At 39.6% G+C, this 16,923-nt stretch overlaps 2 protein-coding genes across 5 annotated transcripts; both read right to left on the bottom strand.

Moving 5' to 3' along the window:
- Positions 1–130: 130 nt before the first annotated feature.
- On the bottom strand, positions 131–8,084 carry LOC110064785 (protein FAM124A-like). Of its 3 annotated transcripts, none has more exons than XM_020771887.2 (2): positions 8,025–8,084; positions 131–1,855 (listed from the first exon to the last, which is right to left on the bottom strand). In XM_020771887.2, the coding sequence occupies exon 2, from the start codon at positions 1,830–1,832 to the stop codon at positions 804–806; it is 1,029 nt and encodes a 342-aa protein (XP_020627546.2). In that variant the 5' UTR covers positions 1,833–1,855; positions 8,025–8,084; the 3' UTR covers positions 131–803. The 3 variants fall into 3 exon arrangements, with proteins under 3 accessions (XP_020627546.2, XP_020627543.2, XP_020627544.2); XM_020771884.2 differs by lacking the exon at positions 8,025–8,084 and adding an exon at positions 3,563–3,740; XM_020771885.2 differs by lacking the exon at positions 8,025–8,084 and adding an exon at positions 3,350–3,516.
- Positions 8,085–9,721: 1,637 nt separating this feature from the next.
- Positions 9,722–16,235, bottom strand: LOC110064739 (creatine kinase M-type-like). 2 transcript variants are annotated; one of them, XM_020771836.2, is made up of 6 exons: positions 14,384–16,235; positions 12,578–12,942; positions 11,611–12,008; positions 11,183–11,237; positions 10,646–10,716; positions 9,722–10,107 (listed from the first exon to the last, which is right to left on the bottom strand). In XM_020771836.2, the coding sequence occupies exons 1-6, from the start codon at positions 14,599–14,601 to the stop codon at positions 9,970–9,972; spliced, it is 1,245 nt and encodes a 414-aa protein (XP_020627495.2). In that variant the 5' UTR covers positions 14,602–16,235; the 3' UTR covers positions 9,722–9,969. The 2 variants fall into 2 exon arrangements, with proteins under 2 accessions (XP_020627495.2, XP_020627494.2); XM_020771835.2 differs by having other exon boundaries at positions 12,563–12,942.
- Positions 16,236–16,923: the final 688 nt, after the last annotated feature.

The raw sequence follows: 16,923 nt of genomic DNA on the forward strand, positions 1-16,923 counted from the left end.
TCGGGTAATTATTCAAGCTGCTGCCTTTGGAAAAGAAAGGACGCAAAGTCAGCATTTCTGGCTAACTGCTGCAAAAAGAGTTAAACTAAGGAGTGGCGTAAGCATTAAGAATAACAGAACTCAATCCAGATGGAACTTTTCAGTCCTAAATTTATTGCATCTTTGGACTAGCAATGCCCCCTTTTAAATAAAAGAACGCAACCTTTCCCTTTTCAAACAGTTGGTGTCCTGGCATCAAGTTGCTAAGTAGAAGTAGCCGAACTTTTCTCTTGTCCTTCCGCTGTTTCGATTTTGAAGTCCCGGATCACATGGAGCAATTCTGAGTTGACGAAAGTTGAGGGATGAATTGGTTGAAATTTCTTCAACTGACCTTAACTGTCAACTGTCAAACGAGCTGAAATCTTAAACTGGAATTGACACCAGTTGTCTGTTTTTCCATTCAGCTAAAACTCTTCTAGCCCGTCATGATTATTTGGACAGGCTCAAATTCTACGAGAAAACTATAGAATCGATCAAAATACACGATAGCTGGAAGTTAAACGGGATCTTCAAGTTACAGTTCCTTCTCGTCTTTAGATCCGACTTTCACGTTTAGCAATTCTTTAGTCATTTACGAGCTTCCTCCGCTTTTGTCTCAAAGCTCCCTCAAAGCTAGTCCCGGTCCAAAACGTTTCTCATGAAACTTAGTTTTACTCACATGTTTACTCCATACGAATAAAACGGACTGTTATTTGTTCTCTTGACTCAAGTTACTGTGTCTACTTGTACATGGCTAACAGTCATATCTGACGTATTAACTTTGTCTATGCCGAGATACAGTCACAGTCACTCTCGCACGAGAAATCCGCTTCACTGCAGCTTGTAAAACTTGTTACACTACACATTTCCCACGAGCCATCGTCACTGTCTGTCTCGCTCCACTGTCCACTGTCCGACACTTCTACCGACTGTCCCTCGACACCCACGTCGCACCACTCAGTGTCATCACGTGATAGGATGATCACGTTACCATCGGGATCACGTGCCAACCACGTGTTATCGCCGTTTGGAGTCAACGTAAGTCGAAGCTTCCGCTCCACGGAAAGGATATCGCTGACGTGAAACTTTAGAACACTGAGCTTAGAAGGGCGAGGTCGTAAACAGGGCGAGTATTTCAAAGATAGTTTTATTTCTAGACCGGGCTGAGAATAGAGATCAAAAGTGCAGAATCCCGGTTTATTTGCGCTTGTCTCAGCCCCTATTAACACGCTGTAGAATCGTTTCATTTTGTCGAAATTCTTTACGAAACTGTTAAATCTGAGCTGCTCGTTGCCGTAATGAACCGAGCAGACAGTCCACAGTGGGAGGTCTGGAGACGACTCGTAATAATCTTGGCGAGCCACAGGGCGCATGTCTGTGCGGCTAGCCAGCTCGATCTTGTGGTGAAAGTCCCAAGGGGGTGACTCTAAGTAGCGCTTTGCAAATCTTGCGTTCAGCTGATACTTTGAGTCTTCGTGTAAGAACAACACGATGCTAAGCGACTGTGTGCTCAAGTGGTCCTTGTTGTAAGTTTCTTGAACATTCTGCTCCGGGTCATCTAGTTCATGACAGAAATTAAAGGGGCTTTTATCTTGTTGATGAATTTGAAGCAACTGGAAGGCAGGATCGATCCATTGTAGTAAGGGACTATAGAGTGACTTCAATCGCGACACCTCCTCGCGAGGGAGCTTAATTTGCAGGGTGCACGAATAAGGGTCCTTGTCACGTATGTCCACATGCGGCTGACTGATGACTTGTTCCTGAGTTGATTCCGGTTCTAGTTTTTCGGCTTCATCTTCATCGTACCAAGGCATGTTTGAAGCTTATTCAGTTCCAACTAAGAAGAAATAAAATAGAGTAAAATTAAATGCTAGACAACTGCAACAGGGCAATCACCCTGCAAGCAGAGCCTTTTCTTACGGTACATATGCTTTATACCGTCTCCTCTCCGCTCAAGAGAGAAACAAAAGAGGCTCTGCTCGTAGGGTGCAGAGTAATGTTTAATACAAAGATGTTGATAGTGCAAATTCGATGAGACGTCAAAATAGCAGTTAGCTGACGAATTTCTTTATTCCCGCCACCTATGTGCTTGTCAATGCATAAGTGGCGTTAGGAGAAATAAGAATTTATTCATTTCTGTAAGTTAATGATTCAGAGAAAGTAACAGTGGAATGTGTGCAGTCAATCACGCGGCAAAATATTGTTCATCGTGGCTTGTTTACAGGAAACTCTTAGAAACCAAAAATAGAACACTTTTTTTTTGTTGCAGCCTTTCTCACTAATTAATCTCGAGGCATTTAAAATTCAGGCCAATATTCAACAAATATTTCCGTAGTTTATTAGATATGTTTTCAAATTTTTTTAGCTTCGAGTTGGTTTCAGTAATCTAGGCTTTTTCTTGCGTTAAATAAAAAAGCAAAAAGCTCCAGAGATCGCGTAGTAACTGACCCGTTTTCCTTACATCCTACGCGCTGGGCGGAAATATTTTCACGATTTTTCCGACGCTTAGCTTTATCAGTACTTGAATCATAAAAAAATCGAGCTGAGAAGGCTTTCTTCGGTCCAACAAAGCCGCTGTAACCGGTTCCTTTTGTTTTATTCAAAGCCCAATTGTCTGGTTGACGTAAAATAAAGTAAACATTGACGACAATGTTTGACATTTCCCAACGCTGTATGGTAAAATGCATAGTTTCAACAAAGAATCACGGAAATCACTCATAGCAATAATCAACTTCATTTGACTGACAAGGTTTAGCAATCATTATATTTTTGGAGCAAGCAGAGATAAATAATCTATTGATATGATTATCGGTAAAAATAACTCTTGAAGGAATTAGGCAGACGAATGTTGAACTGCGAGGAATAACTTGTCGCACAAACAATGAAGCTTCGTAGAGAATCTACCAGAATTACAGTAGAGATGTAATAACTCATTTGCCAAAACCTGAAAGATATATGCGTGAGGTAGAAGAACTAAACCTGGTCAACAGAAGAGACTAAAACGTAACAGAGATAGTAGTGCTCGATCTTTTACAATCACTTATGCCGGTTGTAGTTTGAATGTTTGAAATAAAATCAAAGATAGCTGAGAAAATACTAAGCCCACGTCGATAAAAAATGTTGACGAAACTGAAATCAGCATTAATTTTTCATAAGCGTAGCCAGTGAGATTATTTCACAAGGCAAATCAATAAACACGTGTTGGGTAATTTCAAACCTGGAAACAATTTGAACTCTGCCTGCAACTGAGCAAGAATACAAATGTACCCGTATGTAAACCCACTGACATTGGCTGCTACAAGTAACAGAAAATACTTACGAAATTACTTACTACTGTCTAGGCATACCAACGAGATGAAAATGAAGATCTTTCTTAGGACTCGTAGAGCATGCATCAAAAAAACCCAGAAAACTTGAGAAACTTTTTGCAACTTCTGCCGGTCGGTGTTACTAAGTAAGCACTAACATTATTAAACAATGCCCCCTAATTATAAAACAAAAAAATTACGCAAATAAAACTCTCCATATCGTGTATTCCCCTTACCAATATTCGCAAAGTTAATTCTGCTTGCACCTCCATTCCTAGTACATACAGTCGGAATATTTTAAGCGACTCGATTACATTTGGTTCAGCTTTATAGGCCAGACGTCACAACTTTTCAAGCGTGTGTGCACGATTCGCAAACATTTTGCGGGGGAATCAACAGAAGCTACACAAAACAGGTTTGTTCATCTTCAAATAAAAACAGGAAATTTCAAAACTTCAAAGTATTTTTATCATTACTTGACCGCAAAGCGGAATATTTGCTTCACAATTCAAGGGTTGTTTTCATCTTATTTTCACGAAAGAGTTTATTTGCTGTATAGATATGACTTCCGAACGGGAGAGTCGGAAACCGGAAACGTCGTCGACTTTGTCTGACTGATACTCGGTATATGTTCGGCGAATGTTCGGCGAACGGCGTTCTTTAACAAAGTTTCTCTCCTGAAGTTGAACGATCTGTGGCATTGTCATGCAATTAGTAAATGTTTTGAAAAAAAGTGTGCACTTGTGGCTCACGAATCTCTGACAATGTATTGGATTATCAAGTTCCGGTTCGTTGAGTCGTGTCTGGAAAAACGGAGATGATGTCACAAGTTCAGCAGAATTTGCATTCATCGAGCTGTCTAACTGACACTGAAACGTGACCATGAACGATCGTGGATTATTAAAAAATGTTAGCAGGATAGATCCGAAATAATGGGAAATTACAGATCTAATTCGATTGAGATCGGCAATCTTGTAACTCGTCTCTTGGATAAATACATAACTCAGTGGCTTTTTGAAGAAGCAGAAAGTAAACAGCTGTCACTGCGTCAGTAAAGAAACTTTTATTTTCGTGAGAGGTTGTTTGTTTGCCGGAGCTGGGGTTATTTTTTCTTCTCTGCAGAGATCATGTAACCTTACTTACTCCTGACAACTTTCGAGTACGAGATAGGATGACTTTCCATGCCTCCTTATATGAACGAGTTTCATTTAAACTTTTAACGTTTGAAGTGCTAAAATGCACTGATGGAAAGGAACGTTGCTGACAGATCCGGAGAGGTGCCATTTGGAGCCCACTGGGTTTTCGCTTTCTTAAGGGGAGCTTTATGTAAACTTTATCAAAACGTTTCTGTACTATGTGAAACACTGAAGCTAACAAAACAAGCTAGGGCAGTATACCGCTCATGTTAGTTCTCCTAAACTGGTTTTCATACATTTCTTTTATTGTCTGTTTTGAGATTTTAATGATGCATCAAGATTCTAATGGTTATAGTGAACAGCGCGTTGAAAAAGACAAACGATATACTAGTCCGGTTGATAGAGGGAAATAGCACAAACACGTGGATTCAGCTCTCCCCTTAGCTTCCTTCCCGCTGAAACACTGTGAACCTCAATCAAGTAACGCCAAACTATTTGTGACCGAACGATTTTACGCTATTGTGCGACAACCTTTGCCGAAATAGCTATATAGTACTTTACAAAATAGCCCAAAGAAAATGCGCGCACTGATTGGTTAATTACAAATCGTGTTTCTATTAAACATAGAGATTTCTGTCGCGTGATAGTTGACGAGGGCGCAGCCGGCCCGAGTCAACTATCACGCGTAGAAATCGAGAGCGAATTATCTCATTGCTTTAGTGTAAATCTACTAGCCGTTTAAAACTTCATCTAAATCCTCTCTCACTACCGGTACAGAAAGTAGAATAGATAGTGAGTAGCGTAGACAATCAAAGAACGGCATTCGTGATAGAACGCCAGTAGGTTTATACTAAAACTTACTAAAACCCGATAAAAACACAGAACTAGCACGAGCTGTTGACGTAAATGATGGCGAGAACAAAGAGAATTTACATTTTCATAGTAAAAGTAATTTTCCAAAAGAAATAGAAAACATGTTCTCCGTGTTTCTATTTAGTTATAGGAACATACACTCGTGGAAGTTTGGGAGACTTCGAAAAAATTCGCCTGTCGGTTCGTGTTCCCACAGCATTTCTTGTTCTCACAAACCTCCACTCGTGTTTCTATAACTCGACAGAAACACGGAGCATGTTTAAATAACGCCCAAATTTGCCTTATGCCTTAATGTCGTAGAAATGAGAAATGAAGTAACTACCTTAACAGTGCTGCACTGTGTGGCTTGCATCGCCGAGACATCTAAACAGCCTGAACAAACTGTTCTTCACTGGTTGATAACGAACGTTAAAGCTACTGGTCTAATCTGAATTGAAGAACTAAATCTATCGCATTGCAGCTTTATTTAATATGTTTAGAAAATAAACAGATTTGGGCGGAAAAGGTTAATGCAGAACAAACAGTCATACATATCTAGAGATGCCGATAGGTTTGAAAAACATGTTTGTTTTGTAATCGAGGATGTCTTTGTTAGATAGCGCATCTAAAGGTATTTTACAGCTTTACAATGGATAATTGTGCTAGTTTTCTCAATATAAACAGGTCGTTATCACTAAAATCGAGTTGCAACAGGATTTTAGCAAAACAGACTTCCACAGTTTTGGTCAGTGAGTTGAGAGCAAGTTTCTCGAATGGTATAAAGGCTTTCCTTGTCTTTGCGGTTAGCCGTAAATGTTTCGCCGATTTGGTTCATAGAATTTAACTTTTGAACCGTTAAGTATTTAACCAAGGTTAGCTACTGATATCACATTAAAAACCTTTTACCTTTTAGACCAACCTTAAATTTTTCGATGGCTGCTTGTAATGGTTTTGTCAATATAAACAAGCTGCTATCTAGAAAATCGAGTTCCGTGAGTCTTTCTGTTCACAAATCTAGTTAGTAGTCGTTATATAACTGTGGTATGATTTTCAGGTTCTCAAATTTAAAGCCACAATTGCATTTGGCAGGCCTTACTATATCATAAAGTGTGGTTCGATTGAAAAGATATATTCCAAAAGGAACTGTTTATCACTGACAATTTTCTACTGGAACCAGAGATCGCGTATGCCAGACAATTCAATTGCAGCTGGTCGACTTCTGCCTTGATCCTTATCGTGTATAGGTTTGATCTCAGTTTTCGTACAAAGAAGTGAATTTTTTAGCTCAGCTCTATTATTAGGAATAGCCACTCTCTAACTGATTGCCAAGCATTTCATGCAATGTTAGTTCCAAGAAGTGAGAGGTGCACCAAGACAATCTCTACTAAAATTGATTATTTACTATATTTTCCTCACACATCTGTTGGTGAACGTATCACAGTTGTAATGAGAAACTAGACTTAAGTCACTTTTGGAATTTAAGAGTTAAGGGTTCTATTGCACGACAATGGACAAGTAATTTTGCAACACGAAAAGTTATCTTTGATTATCTTGACAGCTCAAGAACGCCTAAATACAATAGTTAAGTAGAAAAAAAGCCAGAAGATTTATGATTACCCATGAACAATTCTTTAGTTGTTCCTTCAAATCCAAAATGGAATGTAATCATAACATTGTCTCTCGCGATATTCGTCGTTTTAATTCGTGGGATTCCTCTTAAAGCAACACAAGTGTATAGGTCTTTTTAGGGTCCTTTTATAATGCAGACTTTTTGGATAGTGCTGTTTCGACAAGCAACGTCAATAACATGAAATTCGATGTCGGGTTGCTGGCACGGCTAAAACGTTATGTCGGAAAGAGCTAGTGCATTCCAGTGTACCCTTAACTTTACGGTAGAACCAGTGAAATTTCTTTTGTTTCATTAAGAGGGAGAACAAAATCGTAACGCCAACTGGCTGTGAATTGAACCTTGTGACGAATTTAGCTCCCAGTTCCCACTCCTTCAATTCAGTTCCCTTTCTTCTCATAATCCCTGACGCATCCTTTGAGAGATTTCGAGGACTAAAGCGTTCCCGGCTCCTCCACCCAAGCTTAGGACAAGCGGGATAACGAACACATTGATTTTCCGGCTGTATATAACAAATTCAGTTCGCCATAAAGTGTGATTTACTACTTGTATATGGTTGATTAAAGTTTAATTTACAATTCTCAGGAGTCAGACAGAGACCACTATAATCATAGCTTTTAACCAGATTGAGTACTCAAACGCTACAAATCTCAGCCGTTCCAACAAAATATTTTCCCAAAGAAAGCGAAGAAAAAGGAAATTAAACCGCTGCGAAGAAAAAAGACAACCAACGAAACCTGCGTCTATTTTACACTGCCTGTAATAAACCGTATAATGAAAGTTGGCAATGCTTTAAAACGGAAGAATCTCGTTTCCCTCGCGTGTAGCCGAAAAAGACTGAAAAAGAGCAGCATCTGATGAATTATATTAAACACTGGGAAAAATCTGAAGACCCGGAGCGCAGGATAACAGAAATGACATCAGTTACAGGTATTTTGTTGGAAGAAATATGAGTTTCTTTCGGCTTTTGCCGCAGTTCTTAACTATAAAACTTACTAATTTTCAGATCAGCTATATAAGGCTTAAACCAGTCAACAAAATTTAACGTCAACTATACGAAAGGATAAGAAATGCACACCTCACCTTAGTTTAAACTTTGTTCTCTCTTCTGTTTCGCACACCGAGTTAGCGACAGTTCTATTAAAGGATTCCCTTCTAGAAATTAAACGCCGGTGAAAAAAAATAACTTTCGGTTATTATGTTTTTCATGATTGATAAGTAAGACCTCCTCTGCTGACAGACTCTATTGTTCCTGAAAGCACGCAATTTCGTGAGCACTTATTTATAATAACAAGTAACCTCTAAAATATTGCGCCGCGTCCGGCAGATGTGAATCCTAAGTCAATAAACTTCTTTAGGTCCTCATTTCATCACGCAGTTGAATGCATAAAATTTGGCGTCAGTTTGATTTAGGATTTGAGACTGTTTGAAGAGGGTAATCGTGAAATTTAAATCGGTAATTAAACAGACGCAGTCAATATTTCCTAATATCCCGGCATTGTGAAATATTGAAAGGCGCGCCGAATTGCTTTCGCGCCATAAATCGATCCATCCTGAAACTGGCTCAAGCTTAAGAAGTGGACTTATTTTGTGGAACGTCAGATTGGGCTGTCTTGCCTACCATGGAATAAGTTTCTCCGATGTGTAAGCCTAAAAAAGATGCAGTCCTAAAATTATCCTTGGCTTCGTTTGTTACATTTCCTCCCTTCTTCTAAGAAGGGAAATGTAAAGTGTCCGGATGGGGTTTAACTTGGCAACTGCGAATTGGTCAAATTTTTTATTGTCACTTAGAAATGAAACGTTTTTCAACTGAAAGCAGACGGTGTTCAAAGCTCGGCGCTGATTTTATAGTTTTACTCCGCCGAAGACCTTCGTGATCGCAGCTGTCAAACCAAGCTCAGTACTTGCCAATCGATGATGAAATTACTCAAAAAACTCAAAAGAGTACATTAATATTTCATCACTTTATTGTGACACGATGATCTCATAGCCAGCCAAGTATCTAAACTTTGCCGAAGTACGTGTGGTCTTAGCGGCGAGTGTGCAATAATTACATTCCATTCATCATTCTTTCTTTTTAAAAAGTCTTTACCAAGTACACTTTATTTCCAGCGTTTTGGTTACCTTTCAGTTCAACGCTAGAATAATTAACTTCTCCAAAGGACTTCAATTCACCTCGTACCTGTGTCAACACGAGAACTTCATGTGCATAGTCAGTATGAGAAACTAATACGTCAGAGTATCATTTCCTACCCATGGGTAAGCCCACGGTTTTGGTAGGCCAAGTTGCTAAGCAGACGTTGCTTAGTGACAAACGTGAAAGAGCAACTAGTACTACTCTAGAGTTACCTTTGCAACAACAAAACTGATTAAAAGGCAACCTAAATGATCATGCAAAGCTAACCAGCCCTGGTAAAAATTAGAGATGGAAGTGCCTTTCGTCAATAAATGGGCTCTAAGTCCAGGTCTTATACAGGACACTTTGAATACCGATTGCAGCTCGACCTCATGTTTTATTCAACCAGAAGAAGTAAAAGCAAACAAGCTTTCTTACTTTACTAGACACAGACAAGACAAGCCATGGGACTCGCCAGACGAAATGCGCATGCGTTATATGTCACTCAGCAACGGCACTGACCCAAAACTACGGGCTCGTGTTAGTTTCTACAGACCAGAACCAAACAACAATAAATTCTACTGACCTTTTTACTAATTGATCCATAGTCATGCGTGACTACATTAAAGATATTTCGCTCCCCCCAAAACAGAACAACTGAAGATAAATAATAAACACTTCTTTAATGCTTCTCCTCTCTTCTTCTTCTAATTTTGTTGGACCAGTTAAATTTACAACACGCATGTTCTGTGAAATAATGGCTTTGAGTGAACGATCCCACAGTTTTGCCGTATATAGTAAGAAAGTAAGGTACGAAAAGACAATATTTTCTTAATACTCTTTTTGTCCTCTCCGACTCAATGACATGAAAAAAAAACTTAATTAGCATTCCGATATATTAAACACAAGTTCCTATAACTTGAATTCAAATTGGCCGCGCGGAATCTGGGGCGTAGGCAAAGCGTTATCGATGTCTTCTCCTCGTTCAAGCATGCGCTCTAGCTCTATGAGTCGATTAACACCATCACATAACCGCTGGACAGAATGTACCTAGGGAGTAATAAAACATGAACATGGATGAACTCCTTCATTTTCTTCGGACCGTTTCGTCTAATATATTGCAGGTCCAAATTTACACAAGTTTGAAAACAACTTCGTTCATTTTAGGGTCACCACCGCCACAGTTGCAAGTTCTGTAAAATCGATCATTCGCATCTTTTGTTTATATTTAAGGTCTAGAAAGTGTCTCGTATTTTAACAGAATCTGATACACACGTGAGAGAAAGCTCCCCAGTATTAGAAGTTTCAAGAAAAACTTCAGCCCCAGTAGACGGTTTAAATTTTAATTATTAATTACCACTTCCCTAAACTTTCTGGTTTGTGCGCGTCAAGCTATGTCAAAAACAAGCAGCTGATTCTTTTTTTAAACATAAGACAAAGGCAACGAAAGCCAATGATAAGTAAAATTGTATTTAAGTAGTCACGGACAAAACGACAGTACAATCAATTAGAGCGCAAGTTATATGATCACAAACCAAACTTCAGTCACAACAAAACTTCTCTCTACTTGCTTCCCAAAGTGACATACCTCACTTACACCAAGTGTCTGGGTGCTGTGGATGTACATGACTCCAGACAGTAGTTCCCCTTCAGAGATCCCTGAAGAAAACAAAATGCGATCAACATTAAGATTCTCCTTTCAACAGCATTAGTTTATCGATAAGACAGGTAAGAAGAATTGAAAAAAAAAAAAAAACACATCGGCCAGGGGAAATTAGTTTGATGCTGCGACAATCTAAGGGACTGGGTGGGAATATTTAAAGTCGCTTAATTTGAAAAACTGAGCCTCAATTGCTGGTACCTAAAAGAGCATCTGAAAGTTGGTAAGTTTACCAAATGTCGATGTTTTTGGTTCAAACGCAAAGATGTAATACACTTTTGAAAAGCTACGCTTTAAGAACGCTTTGTATGGTTTGGAGGGACGCCTGGTGCAGTTTAGCTGTCCCTCCCACCCAGTCCCTTTCTCGTTTAGTTAGAACATGGCTAGTGTATGCATTATACGATTATCTTGCGGTAAGGAGAATTGTTCTTTTCATTAAGAAAGAGTTGCATTGTTAGTGCATACCAGCTCTTCTCTTCTCGAGTTTATACGATGTAAGTATCCATCGGAGCCTTGGGTCCTAGGAGACAGAGGAGGTCATGCCATCAGCTTTACTACTGAATCGCAATATATCGCAGAAACAATAATGCATCTGAAACCTCTTTGCGATAAGACGTTTACTTTCCCTTTTCTTCATACATTTGATCCTATAATACCAAGGCCGATTATGACTCTGCCTCGACTAGGCTTTCTGACGACCGTTTAGTTTTAACGCTTGTTTCTTTGGAAATTGATATTATTATTCATCAGATCCCTCGGTGATCAGCATCTGCGTACAGCTACATTGCACTAGACAGAAGCCCGCCATAAATATAGCATTCCTTCTGTCGCCGAAGGATTTCGTTTGAACGAACGATATACTTAAAACAACACTTACAGTACTAATGCCTCACCGTCGAAAGATGGTGCAGTTTGACGCGCACTCTGACGTCAAGCGCATTGCCGAGGTGGATTGGGTCTGACACTTTGTAACCAAGGTGATCGTCCCACAAAAACTCCTCTCCAGACTTCTTCAGCTCTCTCTCAAACGCTGCCATGCCCCTAATCAACTTATCAAATACGCCTTGCAAATTGCCTCCTTTGTCGAAGCACCTGAACTGCACGTGATCATCTTCATTGACGAACACAACGAAAGTGTTATCCTTGTTGCGAAATATACCACGTGACTCGGGCCAGTCACGAGCACGCCCAGAGCACGTGATTAGCGGTGACGTGGGTTGACATGAAACATTAACTGAATTGTTTGGCTCTGAAAACTCAGAAAGGGGTTTGTATTCGCCTTCAAACTCACCTGAAAATTAAGACGAGAAATACCGAAAAAGAATAAATAGAACACGGAAATAAAGCAACGTGTAATATTGGGTCTTGAAATCATAAGAATTTACCTCCTGCTAGATTTTCTGACAAACAAAGGAGCCGGAAAGGTTAAAAAGAAAGAACGTGATGGGACAGGACTACTGGAGCGTGAGAGAAGAGACTGGAAAGAAGAACGGGGGTCTACCAGACTGAAAGCATAAAATAAAGAGGCAACCAAGGTTAAACGAAGTACCCAATTTTTTTCCACCCTCCCGATAACTCGAACCAAGCGTCGTTTCCCGCCCCTCAGTGGAACAGCGTCAGAATTTCACCCTCGACTTATTTAACGAACTACGTGTACCCGATTTTTTTAAATCAAGTTTCGTGATTCCACTGTATTTTTGGTTTCTGGAAACTGCTGGATATAATCAGGAATATTAATTTTATAAAAGTAGCCCAATTATAAAATAAAACGTATACAATTCTTGACTCATTTTACAAAGGACTTCTCTGAGACTAACTTAGAAACACCCTATTAGTGTCCCTCACCTTGACTCCACTCACCTCCCAGTCGCATGAACACCATACGAATGAGACCCTCGAGGTTCCTTCTGGCGCCCCGGGAGCACGCTGCTGGTAAACAATAGCCCCGGATGGAGCGCCGTGTATGCAATCGAGCAGACAACACATATTCACTGTTCAGTTGACCATCAATAATCTTTCGGCTGTCCATGTCTCTTGGGTGGAAATCATTTTTCTTGTGTCCATGACATTCCTGAATAATGGCGTCAAATAAAGGTGCAAACACTTCGTATGACTCACAGTCTCCTGCTATGATCCCGGATGTTCGCTGCCAAGGCACCCCAGGGTTGTCTACACCGACTTGAATAGCTTGGTCAAGGGTGAAACCGCTAGCTGTTGTCAGATGCCTGTTCAGATTTTTAACATGAGAGAAACAAACGAAAACATATTTTAGTGCCAAAGGTGTTTTTAAAGAAGTCGGGCTAAATATACCACGTGGTTTGCAGATTCAATAAATAAGTGTCCCAATACACTTAGTCCACTTATGATAACAAGTGAGTATGCACTTTGTTAACAGACTTTTTTCGCGTACTTGTCGATAAACACGCACCCGGTCTTCAGCCTTCAATATTTCAATAACTATTGAAATACTGAAGGTCAACCTTTCTGAGGTAAATTATTCGCTCTATCTTTGAAATGGTCAATTTTAACAAAATATTTGTAAGATTGAAGAGCGAAATTTTACCTATGAAAAATAACGAACACCCATTTCTAAAAACATTGTCGTAACTCCGAAAATATTTACAAATATTTGTTAAGTTGACTTTTACTTATGAGTGTGCTCAAGTTTAGCCCCCTGGTGCGTGAGTAGAGCGGTCAGCTGTGAACAGGCTATTTTCTTTGCAATTTCGTCGGAATGCTTGCCATTCTTCCTGAAGCAGAGAAAGAAATTTTGTCCTTAAAGACGGATATTATAACTGCATTTGTACTCGTCCTAAAATGCGCGATCTCCGTGAGCGCATCTTGTAAGTTCTAAAAATGTCTTCTTAATTCGAAAATGAAAACAAGTTTTTTTTCCGCTTTTATTCTCCTAGAACATAAAACTGAAATCTGAAACTACAAACTTTCAGTTTTCAGAGGTCGAATGATGAAATGAAACGTCTTTTTGCCGTATGATAATTTTACGAGCCTGCTCAAGCACGCTTTGCGACTTTGCTTTGTTTCATTACCGATTCAGACAGTATTGATAGACTAAATTACAGCGAAACGCAAGGTTCTCCCAAATAAGGTTTCCAGAACTGCCCCGGAAGCTCACAGTTCAATTTTTCAAGGTTAACAAGATAACAGAAACTATTAAACCAAACAAAAATGAAACGAGAAATGTAAAATCACTGTCTGATTAATTAAAATTACTTTACTTAGTATAAAATGTAGGACAAAAAAAACACTGGTGTCAACCATGGGAGACGAGGAAAAAAATAAAAACGAACTTATACTTAAATTATTTGCGACTTCCATGTGATGCATTTGGCCGGTCACACACGGCAAACATTGAATATATTTCCTACTATTTTTTAATTCTCCAAAGTGACTGTCACATTTTGACTGTCACACTTTTTTTTCTGAGAATCTATTGCTCCATCATGATTATCCTCTTAGCTAGCTGACAAAAATGTTTTTCTTTTGTCACATGTCTGCCTTCCAATATTTTATTGCGAAGCTGAAATAGGAAAATGACAGGGTTCAGCGTTTATATGCATTCGCGCCCAATACTACACATCTGAAAATCGCTCTAAAAGTGTGACGAAAATCACTTGCATCACTTCTCAGTCTGTGTTATTTGTTTACCTCAACGACTCGTAAAGTTCTGGCGTGAGGTGATTCGCCATCAAATTGTTATGGAGGCGCAGGTCAGGATAATTTCCTCGAGGTGGCGGTCTTTCGTAACCATTTTCTTCCCTGTTCCATGGTTTCACGAGGAACATAACGCACAATTTCCTCGCCACATATACCCCGCAACCCAACGCTACGAGCTTGAGAAAACGGCTGCTGGGTACCGCATCCATCGCTCCTCCTTTCACGAGTTCATCGGGGCAGTTTTCGTTGTTAATGTTCGACTTAAATTCGCGCCTGTTAATTATCGCGTGAGGACAATGCAATCAATGATGTCATCCTATTCGCATTAACCAATCAGCGCGTGAACTGAACAAAGCATCGCGCGCTTAAATGACATTCACATGCCCGGCTTTCAAGAATGCCATGTGACAGTGAGTTGCAAGTAAAAGTTCAGAGGTTATTGCATAAACTACTTCAGGGGTCCTCTGAAGAGGTAATGTTACATTTGTATATATTATCGTATGGTATATGTGTATCATAACATATATGTGTCAGTGCTTTTATTGCTTACAGTCGCCATCCACTGGGGTCAGCCTCTGGGTATCTGTGGCAGCATTATGTCTATCTACATTCGTTCCGCTGAGATATGTCAAATGTATGTGAAGTAGATATCAGGGCCGTAACCAGAAAAAGTTGTGACTGAGGTATTCACGGTGTTTACGATGACTATTAAAAAAGAAAAAAGAAAAAAAAAACGAAAAAATGACTGAGGCAAGTGGCTCGGTTTAACTTATTACTGGTTAGGGCCCTGGATAATGCTGCTAATGAATGTAAGCCAAGGTGGTTAGTACACCGTGATAAACATTTTTCTATGCTGCCATCTCGAAATCAGGAAAGGTTGCTGAAAGAGTAGAGTCGTCAGTGAGTCAGTGAGTCAGTGAGTCAGTGCTTTTATTGCTTACAGTCGCCATCCACTGGGGTCAGCCTCTGGGTATCTGTGGCAGCATTATGTCTATCTACATTCGTTCTGCTGAGATATGTCAAATGTATGTGAAATAGATATCAGGGCCGTAACCAGAAAAAGTTGTGACTGAGGTATTCACGGTGTTTACGATGACTATTAAAAAAAAAAAACGAAAAAAAAAAACGAAAAAATGACTGAGGCAAGTGGCTCGGTTTAACTTGTTACTGGTTAGGGCCCTGGATAATGCTGCTAATGAATGTAAGCCAAGGTGGTTAGTACACCGTGATAAACATTTTTCTATGCTGCCATCTCGAAATCAGGAAAGGTTGCTGAAAGAGTAGAGTCGTCAGTGAGTCCGTGAGTCCGTGAGTCAGTGAGTCAGTGAGTCAGTGAGTCAGTGAGTCAGTGCTTTTATTGCTTACAGTCGCCATCCACTGGGGTCAGCCTCTGGGTATCTGTGGCAGCATTATGTCTATCTACATTCGTTCTGCTGAGATATGTCAAATGTATGTGAAGTAGATATCAGGGCCGTAACCAGAAAAAGTTGTGACTGAGGTATTCACGGTGTTTACGATGACTATTAAAAAAAAAGAAAGAAAAAAAAAAACGAAAAAATGACTGAGGCAAGTGGCTCGGTTTAACTTGTTACTGGTTAGGGCCCTGGATAATGCTGCTAATGAATGTAAGCCAAGGTGGTTAGTACACCGTGATAAACATTTTTCTATGCTGCCATCTCGAAATCAGGAAAGGTTGCTGAAAGAGTAGAGTCGTCAGTGAGTCCGTGAGTCCGTGAGTCCGTGAGTCCGTGAGTCAGTGAGTCAGTGAGTCAGTGAGTCAGTGAGTCAGTGAGTCAGTGAGTCAGTGAGTCAGTGAGTCAGTGAGTCAGTGAGTCAGTGAGTCGGTGAGTCGGTGAGTCAGTAATAGTAATAGCAATAGCAATAGTAATAGTAACAGTAACAGTAATAGTAATAGTAATAGTAATAGTAATAGTAATAGTAATAGTAATAGTAATAGTAATAGTAATAGTAATAGTAATAGTAATAGTAATAGTAATAGTAATAGTAATAGTAATAGTAATAGTAATAGTAATAGTAATAGTAATAGTAATAGTAATAGCAATGGCAATGGCAATGGCAATGGCAATGGCAATGGCAATGGTAATGGCAATGGTAATGGCAATGGCAATGGTAATGGTAATGGCAATGGCAATGGCTGAATGGTAATGGTATTGGTAATGGTAATGGTAATGGCAATGGCAATGGCAATGGCAATGGCAATGGCAATGGCAATGGCAATGGCAATGGCAATGGTAATGGTAATTGTAATGGTAATGGTAATGGTAATAGTAATAGTTTATCTTTATTGCGCCGTACTCTCTAACTTCCTTTTGTGTAAATTTCTCTCTTGAACTTCTATGACCTATTCTGGGTTTCAAGCCAGTTCTGTAAATATTGATTCTTGAGTGTTTTCTTTATAACTAATCGTGCATTCTTGATGTGTTGCTGGGTTGCTGGTTCTCTTATTTTACACTTGATTTCTTCATTCTGTTGAATGTCAAAGAAAGTTATATGTTTTGTTGCATATTGAA

This window comes from Orbicella faveolata, unplaced genomic scaffold (genome assembly GCF_042242905.1).
Source record: "Orbicella faveolata isolate gen_17 unplaced genomic scaffold, um_ofav_v1 contig_13, whole genome shotgun sequence".
In the NCBI taxonomy this organism is placed as follows: Eukaryota; Metazoa; Cnidaria; class Anthozoa; order Scleractinia; family Merulinidae; genus Orbicella; species Orbicella faveolata.